Below are 17,671 nucleotides of genomic sequence, written 5' to 3' on the forward strand. Positions count from 1 at the left end.
AATCTGATCAGTGAGGAGAACTGGAGGCCCCGGATGCTCCCTGACTCCCACCACTGTAAACTCAGTTTGGTAGAAAGTCTCCATATCTTGCAAAGTTGTCTAATAAAGTCATATCTCGGACAGGTGGTGTGTGTGTTTACACATATTACAAATACCTTCCTGTGCACTTCTGCATTGTGGCGAACAGAACTGGAATGCTGACTGACCTCTATTGCTTCATTTTGTTTTCCGTTAATCTGGAAGATTCGCACCTTGCTTGCAGATCTGACTTAAAGATTAGAAAATGAAAAACAAATTGAGATTGTAAAAAAAAAAAAAAAGGCTTGTTTATCAGCTGCTCAAATGTCAAGAGCCGGACGAAGCGACGGTTCTGAAGAGAAGTAATCCATTGAGAAGACTCACGTTGGTGAGTCACTGCACGGACGCAGCTCCAGCCTGGTGACATTCCTGCAGGGAGAGACGAGAGAGAGAGAGAGAGAGAGAGAGAGAAAAATCCACAGCTCTCGGTAGTCACAACGTTACGTTAACCTGAGCCAGACCCGTTTGTCGAGCTGGACTGTTTTCTTCCACATGAGGAGTGAGTTTTCCAACTCAACCTCAAACAATCGGCAGCGTGCCTAGGACGCACAGAGAAGCTCCGCTCCACGTTAGAAGACAGAGACAAAGAAGATTTAGAATTTGTTTGTTTGTTTGTTTGTTTGTTTTTTCAAATAAAGTTGTACTTTCACTGGACTTAGGATGACAAGCTAAAGCTGAAGACAAATTATTGGTTTGTTCAGGGGATTTTCTTCTTGTTTTTCTGGATCTGAAACTCACTATGGATGAGGTGAGTTGGCTCAAATCAGCCACTTGTTACGTTTTGTAATAAATGTGGTTTATGTTGTGGAAGCCCATATCCAGCTACTGCTTATAAATGTCAATTATTGTAATATGTTTTGTAACCAGGGCTCCTTTAACTATGGATTACTTGTGTCCAAGCGTTGGCACTACATCTCACCCAGATCAGTGATTTCAAAAGCCTTAATGATACCCAGTTCAGCTGGGTGTCAACAGCTATAACTACTTTTTCTTTAACTTTCTTAATGTATTTCTAAATAGTTCTCTAATTACAGTCAACATTCCCCAAAAAGATAGATGTAATAAAGTTCAACCCAACCGAAAAATTAACCCAAGTGATGCATGAAAGCCTATTTCCCTAATCTTTATAACACTAAAACACATGCACAAAGGAGCATGCTGTGGTCTGATGCATTTATAAACATACATTAATGGAATATCTGAGTTTTGATGGATTTAATAAATAGGCTTTGGGGATTTTTCACTATTTGGCTTTCTGCTCACCATTCTTTATTTACACATTTTTAAATGTGGGAGAATGCTGATGTGAAAGAAATGATATAGAAGCTATTCTCTGATGAGAAAAGACAATTTAAAGAATATAACATTTGGAGACATTGCATCATATACACTTTTAACACTAGTGTTTCCATGCAAAAAGTAGTGGAATCCCTTTAAAACCCATGGTAATAAGATTTTCACATAAACTTATCTAGTTCTACATACAGAAAAAAAACACCTTTCTATGAGCCATAACAAAAAAATAAAGGGTGTGGGGGAATTACCCAACTCACATTCTCCACCCTGCTCCCCGAGGGCAAAATTTCATGGTCCATGTTACTATGACTTAAGGTCAGAAGTATGATCTAGAACCTGCTGTTTGAAAATACTTCTATCTGTTTGTCACTTTTAGCAAGAGAGCATGTTAGACTTCCAGGCGCTGAGGGCCAAGTTCCAGGATAAGGAATTCTTCCTGGGGCCACCGAAGACCAAACCTGTTGTCCCACAGAAACCAAAGGTCATCCCTCCTCCCCTTAGCCCCACCAGCCCCCTACCATCAGGAGCACGCCCCTCCCTGCTCACCTCCATCAACCATGCCTTGGAATCAAGGACGATTAACGCCCCCAGAGTGGTGTTTAAGGATGAGAAGAAGGACAACAAAAACCTTATTTTAAATAGTAACTCAAAAGCCGAAGAAAAATCTGAAAAGAAGCCGAAGGAGAATAAGGACAAGATTAAAGGAAGCAAGGAGAAGCTGAATGACATCTCATTGGATCACAAGGAGAAGAACGGTAAGAAGCTTCCGTTGTTCGGGTCACAGAAGGAGAGCGCAGCAGAGCCGGTGCCAGCCTCGCCTCCTCCGAAGGCCAAAACACAGAGGAAGAAGAATTTTCTTGGTTTCATGAAGTCTACCAAAAAGGATCCAGCAGCTACCCCAGCTGAATCGATCCTAGACTCTACGAACGGGGACCATGCAGGTCCAGCGCTACTAAACCCAGGGGCTTCTGATGCCGACAACATGCCAGAGGAGTCTATATACTCGGTACCAAAACCGATTCTATCGAAGCTTACCATCCCTGAACCCAGCCCTGCGGTGGACCTGAGAACTATCCCTGAACCTCCAGACTTCTCCCCTCCTCCAGCCATCATCCCAGTTAACCCAGTTTCCAGGATTCCAGCCCCGCAGACTGAAACCCCGCCTCACACCGAAAGTCCTGCTTTGCCAGTTTCCAACCTGCGCGACAAGGAAAAGGTTCCCCATCCTCTTACCGTTGCTCCCTCCCGTCCACTCGTTGCTCCTCCATCTCCTCCCGTTGCTCCCTCCCGTCCACTCGTTGCTCCTCCATCTCCTCCCGTTGCTCCCTCTCCTCCACCCACTGCTCCTCCATCCCCCCCACCCAGAGCAGCCCATCCCCTCAGAGCTATCCCCTCGCCCCCACCGAGTTTTGCCAACTCAGATCCTCCTTCCGAGGTCTTTGCTCCCTCCCCGTCTCCGTCTGGGCTTCAGGATGTCGCTGGTTCTGATGTGGAGGCTGCACATCCAGCTGGAGAGGACTCTCCTTCTTCCAAACAGGAACGCCCCATCTCTGCCCTGTCCGTCCTGGAGAGGGCAGGGGACCTAAGCACCGGGAAAAGAACCCCTCCGAGCGACCAGAGGATTTTGAGCGCTCTGGAGAAGGCACGCAAGAAGGCCTCCAGGTGAACAACAGAAACACAAAAGCCTCTTACATGAGCTTGGCTGGTTTCATACACAAATGACCCCTGACAATTGTGCATTCTTTGCTTTCAGCCCCCTGCCTGAAAGCCTGCGTCACACCCCCCCACCTGAAGACTTTCCTTATCACCTGAACCCCACCTCCGCTGATGCAGAGTTCCCACCCATCCATGATGAGGGAAGGAAAGCGCTCTCACTTGAACCAGAAGTGAGCGACACCGACCACAGTAAGTTTCAGCAGAGGTTCTCTCCTCTGGCTTCGCGTCCTCTCGGAGTTTAGTCATCATTTATCTCACATCAGTATGAAGAGCAGGACAACCTTCCTCATTGTCACAAGCTCAGGTATGTGCTGGAGAGCTGCAGAGCAAGTGTTTTGGGGGTTTAAATTATACAGAAAGCATGATAGTACTTCATCGGATCCAGGTTCAGGATAGGTGTTGGAGTGAATTTGTCAAGTGACCTAAAGAAACAACAGTGCTTACATTCCTGCCTAGTGCCAGAAACAACTGAGCCGAGCAGTCGAGGTATGACAACTATGATAGAGATGTTGGGGCGCTTTTAAGGCTGATAAATAGGACTCAGACTGAGCACTTTACTGATGTCAGATTGACATTTTTTTTAGCTTTTAATTGAGGTTTTCATCCAGACCATTTGCTTCTTTTTACCCTTCTTTTAAAAAATCAAATTCCACTAAAAGACCTTTCTGAGGGAGTGCTTAAATGTTAAAGTTGGAGGTTTATTTGTCCCATTGCAGTTTCTAGAGAAGGGAACTAAGTTAGAAAACCTGAAACAAGACCAAAACACAGTTCAAGGAAGAATTATTTTTACAGATGTCTGACTAAAGACAACAACCTTCACAATGTTTGACAGGCGGGGTTTTCTTGCAAAGCAAATTATTCCATTTCACTTGTTTTCCTTCTCCTTCTCTTCCTTGTTGTTTCACACAAGGGGCCGTTGAGTTTAAGAGGCACAATTTGAGGCTTTTATGAAGCGGGCTGCTGTGAAATTACCAGTGATAGTTGTGTTTTCTGTACCAAAAGATGGGTTGTTGCCGTGAATTTAGGTTAAGTAGGTGAGAAGGTGAAGAAATCCTCAAAGCAGAGGAAAGCTGGCAGCTGATCATACCAGCGTTTGATTTTACAAGATTCCAACAGGTCAAATTGAAAATGTTCACGTCCTTCAGATAAAACATTATATTAACCATCAGCACTTTCACAAAAATACCTTTGTTAAGTTTGTTTCTATTTTCTTTAAAGAGTCCTCAGTTTGCCCTGCTGGCTGTATCAGTGGTTTCTGGCACAAGTGATAGAACTGGATAACACTAGGCACCCCCCCAGCAGCTTGTTATCATTACATGCTAACACAAGCAGAAGACATATGCAGGATTACATATTATATCCAGCTGAGATGTAAAAGTTATATTAAGTTGTTAAAAGCAGCTAAAATGTCGCTCTGTCCGACTAGCTGGTAGCCTTCCTCCGCTCTGAGGATTCATTCATTGAATACATTTTTCTACATAAGCTAACCTCTTTCCAGAAAATCCACACTATCTCTTTAATGTGAGACCTTTAAGGTGTAAATTAGCTGAATGACTGTCACCATAGAAACGTTTCACCAGTGGGCACAGATTTGAATTGTTGTGCTGTTCTTCCTCACAGGGACACCTTCTCTGGTATTGCAAAACCTCGCTGAGGAGGGGTCCAACACTCCCCTGGAGCAGCTTGTGGTTCCGCCTCCTCCACCCAGACGGGTCCTACCAAACCCTCAGACTCTGGGTCCTGCTCCGGAGAAACCTGAAAGACAGCCCTCTGTCAACTTGGTCGAATTCATCCCGCCTCCCCCTCTTATCCCTGAAGGTAGTGGCACATCCATCTACGTCACAATTAGAAATCATTTCGATTTCAGGGCTTAAAATTGCTCATTTGTGTCATATTTCTTTATCCGAACCTCCTGTTGCACAGAGATCCCTGTTCCACCTGAGTTTTCAGAGCCCGACGGCACAAATATCCCAGAGTTCGAGGATTTGGCGGATGCCTACTCCCTGGAGCTGCCGGTGTCAGAGTCCGGGAATGAGGAGTATACAGGTCCCGAGGTTCCAGACGTACCAAACCAGTCAGAGTTTTATAGCAACGGCATCGCCGATCCAGAAACGGGGGTCCACACTGAGACAGCATATGAGGATGACTACCAAGAAACTCCTCCACAGGAACAATCCCAGCAAGCCGCTCAAGACCACTCGCTACCAGCCGAGGAGTAAGATGATTAAGTTCAGCTATATATTTATTAAACTTCAAATGCTTGACTGTATCCCGTAAAATGCCGCTAATGGCTTTCTGTCAACACTTCTCTTTTCCTTACGCAGTCCCCAAGCGCCATACCGCAGCAGTGCATACGAAAGCAACGAAGACTTGTACGAGCCCGTGAGGGTGTCTCCCAGCAAAAAGAAAGGGAAGATCAACAGCGGCAAGAAAGGCAAATGGGCCCCAAAAAGTATGTCTGACCCACTACTGCTGTCACATATCCACCACATCAGAAATGATTCACTCCTTTTCCACATACCATCCACAAGCGTCTAATTTCTTCTCAGTTCATGATAGGTCATTTAAATGTTGGAGGATGGGCTGTAAAAGTTGCGTTATGCAAAACAAAAACGCACAGCCAGACATGTGCGGCTCTGCGTGGACCCAAGCTTTCTCAACTTTTACACATGCAAAAAGGAACGTACAAAGCTTTGGCTTTAAAAGATTGCTCGACAAAATGGCTGGCTTTGCAGTAGCTCATCTGTTTCTATGTTTGACCTCAGCGACGAGGCTTTGTCACCCATGAAAGTTACATGTTTATATTCTGCTTTTTCTAAAATTGCTTCATTTGAACATTTAAAATATCGTCTTTTAATACTTTTTTTGATAAATACCTGCATCCGAATTTTTTTAAGATGCTGTTTCATATCTCTGTATGCTCTAATGTGACCCTGTTATTTGTTTTTAATTCACAGACCCGTATGCTGAGAATGCACAAGAGACGGTAAGGCGTTGAGAAATTACAGTCCTGCTAAAGTGTTTGTACTCGTTGAGTGTTTTCTCATTTTGTCAAGTTGCAGCTCCAGGTTTGATTGAGCCAATGCATCAAATGAATATGCTTTGATCCATTTCCATTCCCCTGTAGCTCTGTATGCTTCCTGCTGGAGAGTGAACCTCCACCCCTGTGTCCGGTCTTTTGGGGCCTCTAGTCATTTTTTCTTCCTGTATTTAACTACACCTATTTAACATCAACTCCAACCAGTGTCCCAGTCCCTGCTGAATAAAAGCATCCCCCACGGCTTGATGTTGGCATCACCATCATTCAGCAGATAGATGCTTGCTTCAGAGTGATGGACAGGTTAAATTTTTCACCACGCACACATTCTAATTGTAGGCCAAAAAATATAATTTTGATCTCATCTGACCAGAGAGGGTTGTGGCTTTCTGTAAACCATCCCTTTCCTCTTGAGGTTCTTCCATAAAGGTTGGATTCATGAGATTCTCCCACCTGAGCTATGAGTCTCTCCAGCTCCTCCAATGTTAGCATGGGCATTTTAGCTACTTCTGTCATTACTGCTCTCATTTCTCTGTTGGATTTAGTTCTGGACTTTGACTGGACCATTCTGACGCATGAATATGCTTGGATCTATGAATGGTCTTTGTAGTTTTCCAGATGCTTTGTATTTTCAGATGATGGATTTACCAATGCTCTGGAAGATGTTTAAAGTTTTGATATTGATTTAGAACAAGACACTACCTCTTAACATCTCGACAACTTTCTCCTTGACCTGCCTGCTGTACGTCTTGGTCTTGATGATACTGCGTCTGCATTAAAGGTTCAGACTGTAGCAGATGTTGCAGGCCTGGATTTGGAAGCGTCATCCACGGACCTGAATACATTTACTGATGCTGTGGCATCGTACATCAGTCTGTGAGAGAACCTGTGTGGTTCCCTCACATCTGAGAAAAATGTGTTGGACCTAGGAACAGGTTTGCAGCAGTGCAGCAGGCCAGGAACAAACCTCATCAGGAGATCAAGGCAGCTAAAAGAAGCTGCAGCGAAGGCTAGAAAACAGCTTCTCAGTCGACACCCCTGCTGCCGATCACTACCTGCAGGACCTCTCCTCCTGCCACCCTGAGCAGACCCCTCATGTGACGTGAACAGCTTCTACTGCAGGTTTGAAAAGCAGCCACCCACACCTCCCACCACCTTGTCCACATCTCACTGTGACACAGAAGCTCCCTAAGCACCAACCGTCCCCCTAAACCACAAACCCTAGATTTAAGATCTCCAAGGGGAGATTTTAATAGGCCCCTTTCAGCATCCCCTTTCACCCCCTTTCAAGACCAGGAAAACTCCAGGACCTGATGTTTTTTTTTCCATCCCTCTGCTTGAAAGCCTTCGCTGACCAACTGGCCCCTAATCTTCACTCAGATCTTTAACAAGTCTCTGGAGCTGTGTGGCGTTCCCTCCTGCTCCAAACGCTCCTCCACCCTCCTGGTTCCCAGGCAACGGGGCTGCAGGGCCGTTGCTGTCGTCTGTGGTCACGAAATCCTCTCAGCGTCTGTTGTTGGAGCATCTGAAGGAGATCACAGCTACCCCGCTGGACCCGCTGCATTTTGCTTATTCCCTTTTTTAGATATTTGTGTTTGAAATGTCTTTATTGAGATCAAATTGGAAGCAAAAAGTCAAAGTCCTTGTTTGTGTGCACAAACCTGATTGTGATTGCGAAGCCTCTGAGGTTTTCACAGAAACAGCTGGCTTCGTACTGAGGTTTAACTTCACACAGGCAGAGTTTATTTCCTAAATAGGTAACTTCCGATTGGCTGATTTATTTTATGTTATCTGATTTAAGGGGGCTGATATCAAAAGTATGCTGCTCAAATACAAAAAAAAAAAAATCCTGTGGCTGCAACATGACAAAATGTAAAAAGGTTTAAGGAGTTTTTGATACTTTTATCAGAGACCTGGTGCATTTTTCTGTTAGAGAGGGTCTTTTTTAAACTCTAAAGCAAATGAAGCCTTATCACTTTGTGGATATTCACAGGCTCAGGAGAAACCCAGGACAAGCAGGTTTGGCAGGTAAGGCCTTCTTTTTGTTTGACCCACTTCTCCAGTTTTCATTCCACCCACCCTCCCATGAGTTTCTGATGAGAGTTTATTTTGCCTGCCCCCCCCCCCCCCCCCCCCCCCCCACACACACACACACACACACACACACACCCGCCACAGCACAACTTTTCTAAATGACTGTATCATGTGTTCCCCTCCCTCCCTCCGCAGGAGCGAAAAGAAGCACGCCTCAGATAAGCCTGATGAGAAGGAGCTGAAAAAGAAGGAGAAGCAGAGGCTGGAAAAGGAGAAGAAGGAGCTCAAGGAGAAACAGGGGCGGGAGAAGAAGGAGCAGAAGGAGAAGGAAAAGAGGGAGAACGAGATGAAGAAAAAATTCAGCGTGAGTCCTGTTATTTAGACAGAAAGCAGGAGGAGGACGTATGGAAGGTGACTGAGTGACAGAGGAGGAGGGTGGGGTGAACGCCTGGCCACTCAAACCTGTCAGGATTCATTCCTCGCAGTGGAAGAGCCGAGCAACATGTGCAGCCGGAGTAAACATGAGTTTCGCTGTTGGCAACACCTTCCCACATAGGAGTGCTCTGCTTCAGTCCATCCGCTTCTGTGGCAGAGAGCCTTAAAACAAGAATTTAGTCTCTATCCACATGGTAAAAGACCGTTTAGTATTTAAACCAAATGTTAAATTGCCTGATGTAGAATTAAGTCAAACAAAAGAAACAAAGAAATTGATCCTTTTGTAAACCAGCTGATCAACTGTAGTGTTTTAGCTTTTTTTATATATATATATATATATATATATATATATATATATATATATATATATATATAATGCAGTTAGCATATTTAATAAAGTCTAAACAGACAGATTTTCATGATCACTGAAATCTGGTATAGGCAGCATGAACGTACGCTCTGTATAAAACTAGTCACGTCCTGTCAGTCAGTACTCTATGGGGGCTTTTCTCTAATAAGGGTCAAAAAGAAAGGTTTTCTACTCTACAGACCATAATCAGCTAATGTCTTTCTGCTATCACATAGTCTTTGTCGAAACTCTCAGTTTGAGCCCAGTTCAGATAAGTCTTTCCTACCCATCTGAAACAATAGCAATTTTATTTTAATCTTGTCAAATACAATTAAAATGATTTGTCGTACAGCTCACTATAGTCCAAAACCTTCCCAAGAAATGTTCACCTGTAACATGGCATTTTATGGCATGTTGCGCAATGTTGTTGTGAAATTGTTGTAAAATGTTGTTGTATGAAAGCGGATTAATCTCAGTGATACTACCCATGAGCCTTCTGGAGGCGGGGCCCAGCGGCAGCGGACCTCTTTAGCTCGGCCAAATCATCTAAAACAGTAGCAGACACATGACCCTGACTATTGGTTGGCTGTTTCTACTATAAGTTAATAATAGACGGGTGTATTGACTGAATGAACAGCTTCAACATGATATCGCTTTTATCTGTTCGTAGCACTATTGTTATCTTACCTGATACATTCAGCATAAATTATGCATTATTATGTTTTATGTTCTTGACTTTTATATTCCCATTGGGGGAACCACAGGTTGAAAGTCATTTGATTAACGGCCCTGAACCAGAGAAAAAAGCTACTCTTAATTGATTTTGCTTTAAGGAATAAATGGAAAAATAATGAAAATAAAAATAAAAGCATATAACATAGAAAAAGGAGAAGTTGATAGTTCCACGTCAAACTGTTTTAGGCCAGGATCCTCCATGTCCCATCAGATTGGTGTCTGCTTAAATAAATTGTTCCCCTTCACCCTTAATGAGTGGGTTTTGCAGAACCCACCACTTTACTGCAGATATGAGGGTGGGCCTCATGTGGAAGGGGTGGTTGCACGATGTTTAGGTGGGGGGACTGGTGTCAAAGTGCAGTCTGAATGAAGCTAAAGGATCGTTTAAAACCATAAAATGCCAATGTCTGTAATATTTCCTGCTATGATCTCTGCTTCATAATTTAGTTTAGAACAAAAACTCAGGCAATCTGTCCTCTTCGTCCACGGCCCGTCTAACCTGTTTGCTCAGACCCTGACCTTTGCCCCCATTTCAACTCAGTCACTTTCTGAGCAAACACCTAATTTATCATCATTGTTCTGCAGAAACCCCGTGTTGAACTATGCTGCACCTGCAGCGGGGTCGCTTTGGTTTGCAAATTCTTGACTGAACTATATAAATGTCTTTTGGTTTGAATTTATACCATCAAGTCTTTACTCTGGCAGTATTCTTCGGGAAGCACAATGCAGAACCCATTTTGTCTGTTCGAAAATATAAAATACTGAGTATTATAGTCAGTTATATGTTGTTATCGCCTTTTCAATGTGGTGTTTAATCACATACTATCCCTTAATGAACAAGCTTGATTGGTTTTGAAAGGTGCTGCAGGATTAGCTTTAACTGGATGTTTGGCACGCTGATGCAGGGCTGTTGCGTAACATCTCTGTCTCTGTGTGTTTGTCACAGATCACAGGGAGCGAGGAACCCATGTATCAGGCAAAAGTAAACGTGACCACAAAGGGCCGTAAGCACGACCTGCCCGTCAAGAGCGGGGACTTCATCAGCATCATCCGGACGACCAAGTGCCCCAAAGGGAAGTGGCTGGCCAGGGACAGCAGCAACAACTGTGAGTAGAAAAAACGATGGAGGCGTTGTCTTCCTTTTCGGTAAAGAGGGAGATGAGCTCCTCTGAATTTGGCAGAGAGTACGTCGCTCGCCTACATGGATCTGTGTGTGTGCGTTGCTCCAGATGGGTATGTTTCCGTAAGCCACTTGGAGATGGACTTTAAGGAGATGATGGAGCTGGGTAAGAAGACTTCCCGCAGCAACGCCGTCACTGAGACGGAAACCGCCACAGACGGCAAGTACGTGTCGCACCTTGATCCACCGAATCCGTGAGCACGCGAACAGAAAGTTGATGCTGTTGGAAGGATGACCAGCGTCCGGTTTGTGTCTCTTTCTCAGGGTGCCCAATCACTTCAGTCGTTCGGGGGAAAGCTGTAAGTATGTTTGATTACAGCACGCATTAAATCAGTCTGGCTGCTTCTTCATGCTGTTGTTGGTGTGTTCAGTCTCAGATGACAGCGAGGAGTGGACCTGCGAAGACGATGAACCGTACTCGCCAGGGTAAGCGAACGTCCAGTCTGATCTCCACAGCTATTTTTCCTCACCGAGTCATTGATAGATTAGTTTTTAAAAGCTTTGTGTTTTTTTTTTTTTATTCTCCCCTTTCTCTTAAATCCGCAGAGGTCACACGAGGACTTTATCCATGCCCGAGATGGGTAAGATAGACACAATTGGTCATAGCTATTGTAGATATGTGTGTAATGCATCCCTGTGGTTTTCAAGGGATGCATGAAAGTTCACTTGAAACAATGCCTTGAAGGCAAATGCTAATATTGATCACGTTAATGAAATTTGATGCAGCTCATTTTCCTAAAGCTCCACAGTGATTCTAACAGTATTCCGTGCGTCATGGTCGACTGACTATGACTATTTTCAGCTGCAACTTTTAGGTACTGGGGCAGAAGAATGTGATTTATAGTAAATATATGATTGAATTTTTTTTTTTTTTAATCAAATCTGTTAACTTAAAAGGACCATTAATTGATGGAATGGTGGGAATTTAATTTGCAACATTTTTGGATTCAGCATTTTAAAAGTAAAAGTGCAGAGATCCGTTTAAACTGAGGCTTTAAATGTCCTCGTCAGATATGTAGGACTCTGAGCTCAGATGGCAATGCAGATTCATACTACACTTTCCAGGTGTTAATTTGTAAGAAGAAAATCTCAAACACCACCTGGAGACGGACCTTAAGGAGATGCTGTTTTCTTTTTACTAAGTTCTGTACTACTTTGTGTTGGTTTATCACATAAATTCCAGATAAAGGAAATGGAAGTTTGTGGTATTAGGGTGAGAAAATATGGAAAATCTCAAGAGAGGGAATATTTTATTTCATATTTAACACAAAGCCTTGCACATCGATAAATAAATAAATTAAAGACTTAAATAACTATTTCCCTTTATAGTTCCACATTTGTCTCTCTGTTTAACCCATTCATGAGGGAGTGGTGTGCTGCCGACACTGAGTGGTGCATAGGGAGCAATCTCTGATCAAGGGTCTTGCTCAGGGACCCAGACTGACAGACTTTTGAACCATGAGACTCTAGCAGCCCCTCCAAGATGCAAACGCCCGGCTCCCTCCAACCACTCCAACTTAGATCAGAATGTTACAGATTATTTTGTCCACTTCTTAGTGGTTAAGCCTTCAGTCCTTTGCTCAGAAGTTTAAAACTACTTGGTTTTTTAAAAAAATCCTATTTCCTGTTAATATTTTCTCTGGGAAAAATTGCCTGATTTCTAATAAAATTACATTTGACTTATGCATTAGGTGTTCCGGGAGTGTTGACCTCTATAGAAATGGCAATGAACCCAAGCATCCTTGTTAACAGATAAATTAATAGCATGCACACTGCTGTAGTATTAAACTATACTGGAGGTAACAGACTTGAAACCAGTATCTTTTTTTATGATATTTTGGCATTTTTTTTAGGTTGGCAAGTATTAATTTTTCCAGGCAATCAAAGTTGAAAACCTCTAAAGTCACAAAGATTTTCAGCATATTAATATCCGATTACTCCCTGCATGCTTCTCGAGCTGAATCACTGCTTCATGACTTGCAGGACAAACATGTCGGTTACGTAAGTGGAAGCTGTTAACTATTGAACATGTGATGACAAGTTTAAGGTTGTAATCTGGTAGATTTTTTTTTTAATCATGCTATGTTGATAATAATTGGTTAGGGCGCATTGTCTCTTTACAGGAAACAAGGACTTTGCGATAAACCACCAGCACAGTCACAGTGACTTGTGTGACGACCCTCAGATCCAGTGAGTTCATGTTCTTTTACACTTTTGAGCACAAAATAAAAAAAGAGAGATGTTAAAAAGCTGAATTATGCATATTTATCCTTGTGCCAGAGCGAGACAAGAAGCACTTCAAAAGTTGGCAACATTTTTAGGCTCATCAAAGTCTGTGGACCCAGCGCCAACGTGGGTGTTATATACTATGTTAATGATATACGCATTTGTAAACGCAGCTAAAACTTTACTGATGACTTGACCTTTGTTTTGTTTTTCTTAGGGAGCCTTCACCAGAAAGGAGTAAGTTGAATCTTAGTCAATCCTGTTTTTAAATTAATTTTCCTACCTTTTTTTGGAAATTATTTAATAACCTGTCGCCTGGTTTCTCCGTAGGCCCTACACCTGTGCAGGAAGAAGCTGTTAGTGCGTAAGTAGCCCAAAACTAACACACACATACCAAAAGAATCCCAGACATGCTGCTCAACCTGTAGACAGACAGGTTCTTTCTTTTTTGCCTGGAATGGGCTGCTAATCATAAAAAAAAGACGCGGACGTGTTCGTTTATGCGTCTAAGAGAGAGTCTGGTGGACTGGAAAATCCATCCGGTCCTGCAAACAAGCTGGGTCCTGTTCAGATGACGACACTCTGTCAATGCTAATGTGCTTTAGGCCTCATCAACAGTGATCAAAACATGGCAACAAGGCAAGAACTAGTTACCTTTTCTTAAACGTTTTGGCTTCAGTACCAATGTAAATTTTTCCATCAAATGATCCCTTTATTTTAAAGTCCTTTTGATTCGGATCAATTGAGGATTACATAAGAAAAATGAAATTAAACAGCTTTCGCCTTGTCAGTAATGTCAGGTTAAACGCAATGTACCCTGTCCTGACGCAGCAGAACATTACGTTTTAAGCCAGTAATACACATACTATACAAAACAGGCACACATATAGCGACACACGTGCTGTATTTCATAGATGTGACAGGATCTGAAGCTCAAACTCATTTTTAAATGGGTTTTTAGATTTGCCAACTTACGCAACCGAATAAACAGACTAACAAAGGTTCAGTGGAGCAGCTGTTAAGTTGTTGCTAGGGAAGTCAAGTTTATTTGTATAGCCCCATTCCTTCATATGGTAATTCCAAGGGCTTTACAGGAAAACAACGAAACACAGATAAAACAAAAATATATAAAAAAAAAAACTAAATACACCCAAAACACAAAATGTACATAAAAACACAACCTGCATCACATAAAAAAAAAAAAAAAATTAGGCAACTACAAAAGGGCATGATAGAAATGAAATGTGCTGCAGTAAACAGGAATCTTTTCTGTCCTGGTATGAAGGAGGCGCCTCTCTTTGTTTAGTTCATGTTCTTGGAACCTTGGGTAAACGGGTCTTAGATGAGCCGAAGGATCTGCATACTTGATCAGAAACTGAATATAGCCCAAGAGCATTTAGTGGCTCGTACCTGGAGGAAGTTTTAAATCCTATCTGTGACAAAGAGAGCCAGTGCATTCATTTAAGAACTGTTGTAATGTGATTCATTTCGCTGATGTGGGTCTGGACTCTGGCAGCAGCATTTTGAAAGAGCTGCAGCTGCCTAATTGATTTTGGGAGATAATTATATAACCACAGAGACCCAAAGGTCTATTAAAGAAAACCATGCAATCTGACAGGTCCACTGATGCACATTTTGGACACAGTGACTGCACTGGGCTATGGTCAAGTGTTAAAAGAGACATATTCATTCATGTCATCAGCATAGATACTGTACATCTAATATTAGCTTTTCATACTTGTGTTACCCTGTAGAGAAAAAAACAAAACAAATACTAATTTTGTCTATATGTAAAAAATAAAATAATAGATATTTCCCCTCTGATGCATAATAAAGGATGTCTCTTTCCTTTAGCATTTTATATTTTTATGTTTGTTTGAATATGGTAATACGTCTGCTCAGGGTTATCATACTTAATCACAATATGCACGGGTCTGGAAATATTTTCTCTGGATGCACAATGAGAGGAGGTGTAAAAATTATTTAGTCACTTTATTTATTTATTTTTATTTTTTAAACAGGCCACCGGAAAGTTCAACCCAGGAGAGGGAGTTTGATCCCACTGCCGTGATTTTACCTCCTCCTGACATGTATGCAGACTCTATGCTGGATTCACCGCTGTACAGCGAGGTGAGAATCAATCATACAGACTCTCTCACTGTCTGCCTGACTTGATAAATAATGTTTTTTTTTTTTCTGTTTTGAACAGCCCAATACAAATCTCTCACGCTGACCGGGATCTTCCTACTGTGACAAGTTGCTGCCATGTGATCCTTTTGACAAAAACGGCCCCTTCTTGACTTAAACCTTATTTATCTGAGAACTGCGTGAATGGATCAATACACTGATGAATGAACCCACGTCGAAGCAGATGGATATGTTTCTCCTGTTCCTTCGAAGAAGTCGGTGTAAGGATCCTCAACTTTGGACAAAGATATAAATCTCCTTTTTTCAGGAGAGGAAATGATAAAATAAAAAGCATTGCAGAACTGCACAGATGGGACAATACGAGAAAAATGCAATTTATGGTGGAAGTAACGGAAGGATTCAGTCTACAGTGTTTCCAGGATAAGATACCTTCTTTAGGGAGGAAAGACACATTCAAACTACGGAAAGTACTCCAATCAACTTTTCCTCACATCAGCCAGTCATCCAACGTTGGATCACAGCTCAAGGAATCCGACAAAAGTCTGAATGTTAGTCCTCATCTACATATAGTGTCGGCAAGAGGAGGATCACTTTTATATTCTGCTCGAAAAACATTCAATGGTTTGCTACAAGGGACTGAATATCTAAAATGCGGTTAGAAATAAATAACCACCTTCTATTTTCCCCAACTGTTTCAACGCAAATTAAGGTTTTTTTCCACTGAGCTATCTGGAGCTGGTCAGTTTGATTTCCAAGTGTTCGCATCAGTTTTTTTTTTTTTTTTTTTTTTTACTTTGTAGGGATCTTTTTTCTACTTTTTATCAATATTGCTGACAACCAACCTGGATTGTGTAAGAGTATGTATTTACTGATGTTGTGATATTTAAGTGTTCTCTGATGTGTAAGGGGACAGTCTCATTTTTTTGAAGAGAGATTCTGTGAAGTGATCTGCAGCAGTTCTCTGTTGGGTAAGGCTGTTTTTATTGTATGGTAACAGCCTTACCCATAGAATAGTTGAGTTTATCGAAAAGTGAAGAAATCCCATTAGTTGTAAAGAACTCACTGCTAACGGTATACGCTCTTGTGTCTATACTGTTCCAAACAACTTTAAGAATTGGAAAGTCACAGGACTACTATCTTCTATGTCCTTTCAATAATGACATCCAGACCCACCTGCTGCCAATCAGCGGGCCTGCCCTAGACAGATTGCGACCCCTGTGTAAATTAGAGGTTTTCACCCACATAGTCAGGTCTTTATTGGAACGAATGTCTCCCCTACATCTTTTTTAAAAATAAAATTGTGCACACATCGTTTTTAGAAAAGTTTTCATCTGCACAAACACACCACTGAGCGTTGTTTTAAACATGCCAAACACATAGGGGGCAGTGTACCGCTAAACTAACACCTATGTCAGGCAGTCAGAATCCTTCAAAATAATGGCGGTGTTGAACAGGAGGGAGAGTGGGTGAGACACAGCTGACCTCCAGGTGCTCTTTCTCCTTTGCACCTCACCCTCACCGTATTGGAGCAGCTGGGCTCGTAAAAACAAACGGGCAAAAAGGTTACTGAGCCAGCTGTAACATGTATAGCGTTCCATTGTGTGCTTTTACTTTGAATTCTCAATATCGAGGTAAAGACAGGAAATGCTGTGTGGTTGCTGAGTTAACATCAGTTGGAAATAAACCACTGCAGATGCTGTAGGTCAGACTGATTACATGTAAAGTTGATCACAACACCAATGTAGAAATCAGCAGCTCTATGATAGCAGTTTTTATTCTCCTGTATGGCCAAGTCTATAAATAATGTTTCCCACATGTGACATCAGCTTCACCTTATTTGCTGCAGACTGTGATGTCCGTTTTATCAAGCACACACACAGGACTCAAAAATTTTGTTTTTAGAAATCTCCATTTTGACCGGAGATTTTAAAATCATTCGTTTTTAATGACGTTAAACAGAGTTTACGTGTGGATGAAATGCCTAACCGCATAAAAATTTACTCGTTTTACCAGATGTCCAGCTAGGTGTAGACTAGGCCTAAATTGCTACAATGCAATGTATTTACCCAAGACAACCAGCAGAGGGTGCTGTAGGCTCTTAAACTGAACTTTTGGAGGCAGTAAAGGAGATGCTTTGCTGTGGTATTATGCCAAAATGGACATTAGAACTTGGTTTAACAAAAACTGAAGACAAAATGGGTAGGACAGACTATTAAGGAGATTTCATTCATCTGGAAAATGCAGACTGCATCTGTATTAGATCTAAACAGCCCAGTACAGCCAGATGGATTATTCACTCATTGTTTTAAATTACAGAAAAACTGCTAAAACCAGGCTGGCTGCCTGGCTAGGGGTTATTTCCCACGTGGAGACTGAGGATTTATTTACTTTTCTACAACTCACGGCAAACTTGCGTATTTCTTACAGAGGGCAAAAT

General features: G+C 42.3%; 1 protein-coding gene across 1 annotated transcript; it reads left to right on the forward strand.

The window, feature by feature from the left end:
- The first annotated feature begins 512 nt into the window (after positions 1–512).
- Positions 513–15,551, forward strand: LOC105928836 (FYN-binding protein 1). Its single transcript, XM_012866350.3, has 20 exons — positions 513–826; positions 1,751–3,036; positions 3,128–3,279; positions 4,711–4,908; positions 5,014–5,305; positions 5,415–5,542; positions 6,048–6,076; positions 8,121–8,155; positions 8,357–8,525; positions 10,627–10,786; positions 10,910–11,024; positions 11,125–11,159; positions 11,232–11,286; positions 11,407–11,441; positions 12,984–13,050; positions 13,141–13,212; positions 13,304–13,323; positions 13,417–13,450; positions 15,108–15,216; positions 15,296–15,551. The coding sequence occupies exons 1-20, from the start codon at positions 818–820 to the stop codon at positions 15,317–15,319; spliced, it is 3,024 nt and encodes a 1,007-aa protein (XP_012721804.2). The 5' UTR covers positions 513–817; the 3' UTR covers positions 15,320–15,551.
- Positions 15,552–17,671: the final 2,120 nt, after the last annotated feature.

This window comes from Fundulus heteroclitus, chromosome 9 (assembly GCF_011125445.2).
Source record: "Fundulus heteroclitus isolate FHET01 chromosome 9, MU-UCD_Fhet_4.1, whole genome shotgun sequence".
NCBI classification, from domain to species: domain Eukaryota; kingdom Metazoa; phylum Chordata; class Actinopteri; order Cyprinodontiformes; family Fundulidae; genus Fundulus; species Fundulus heteroclitus.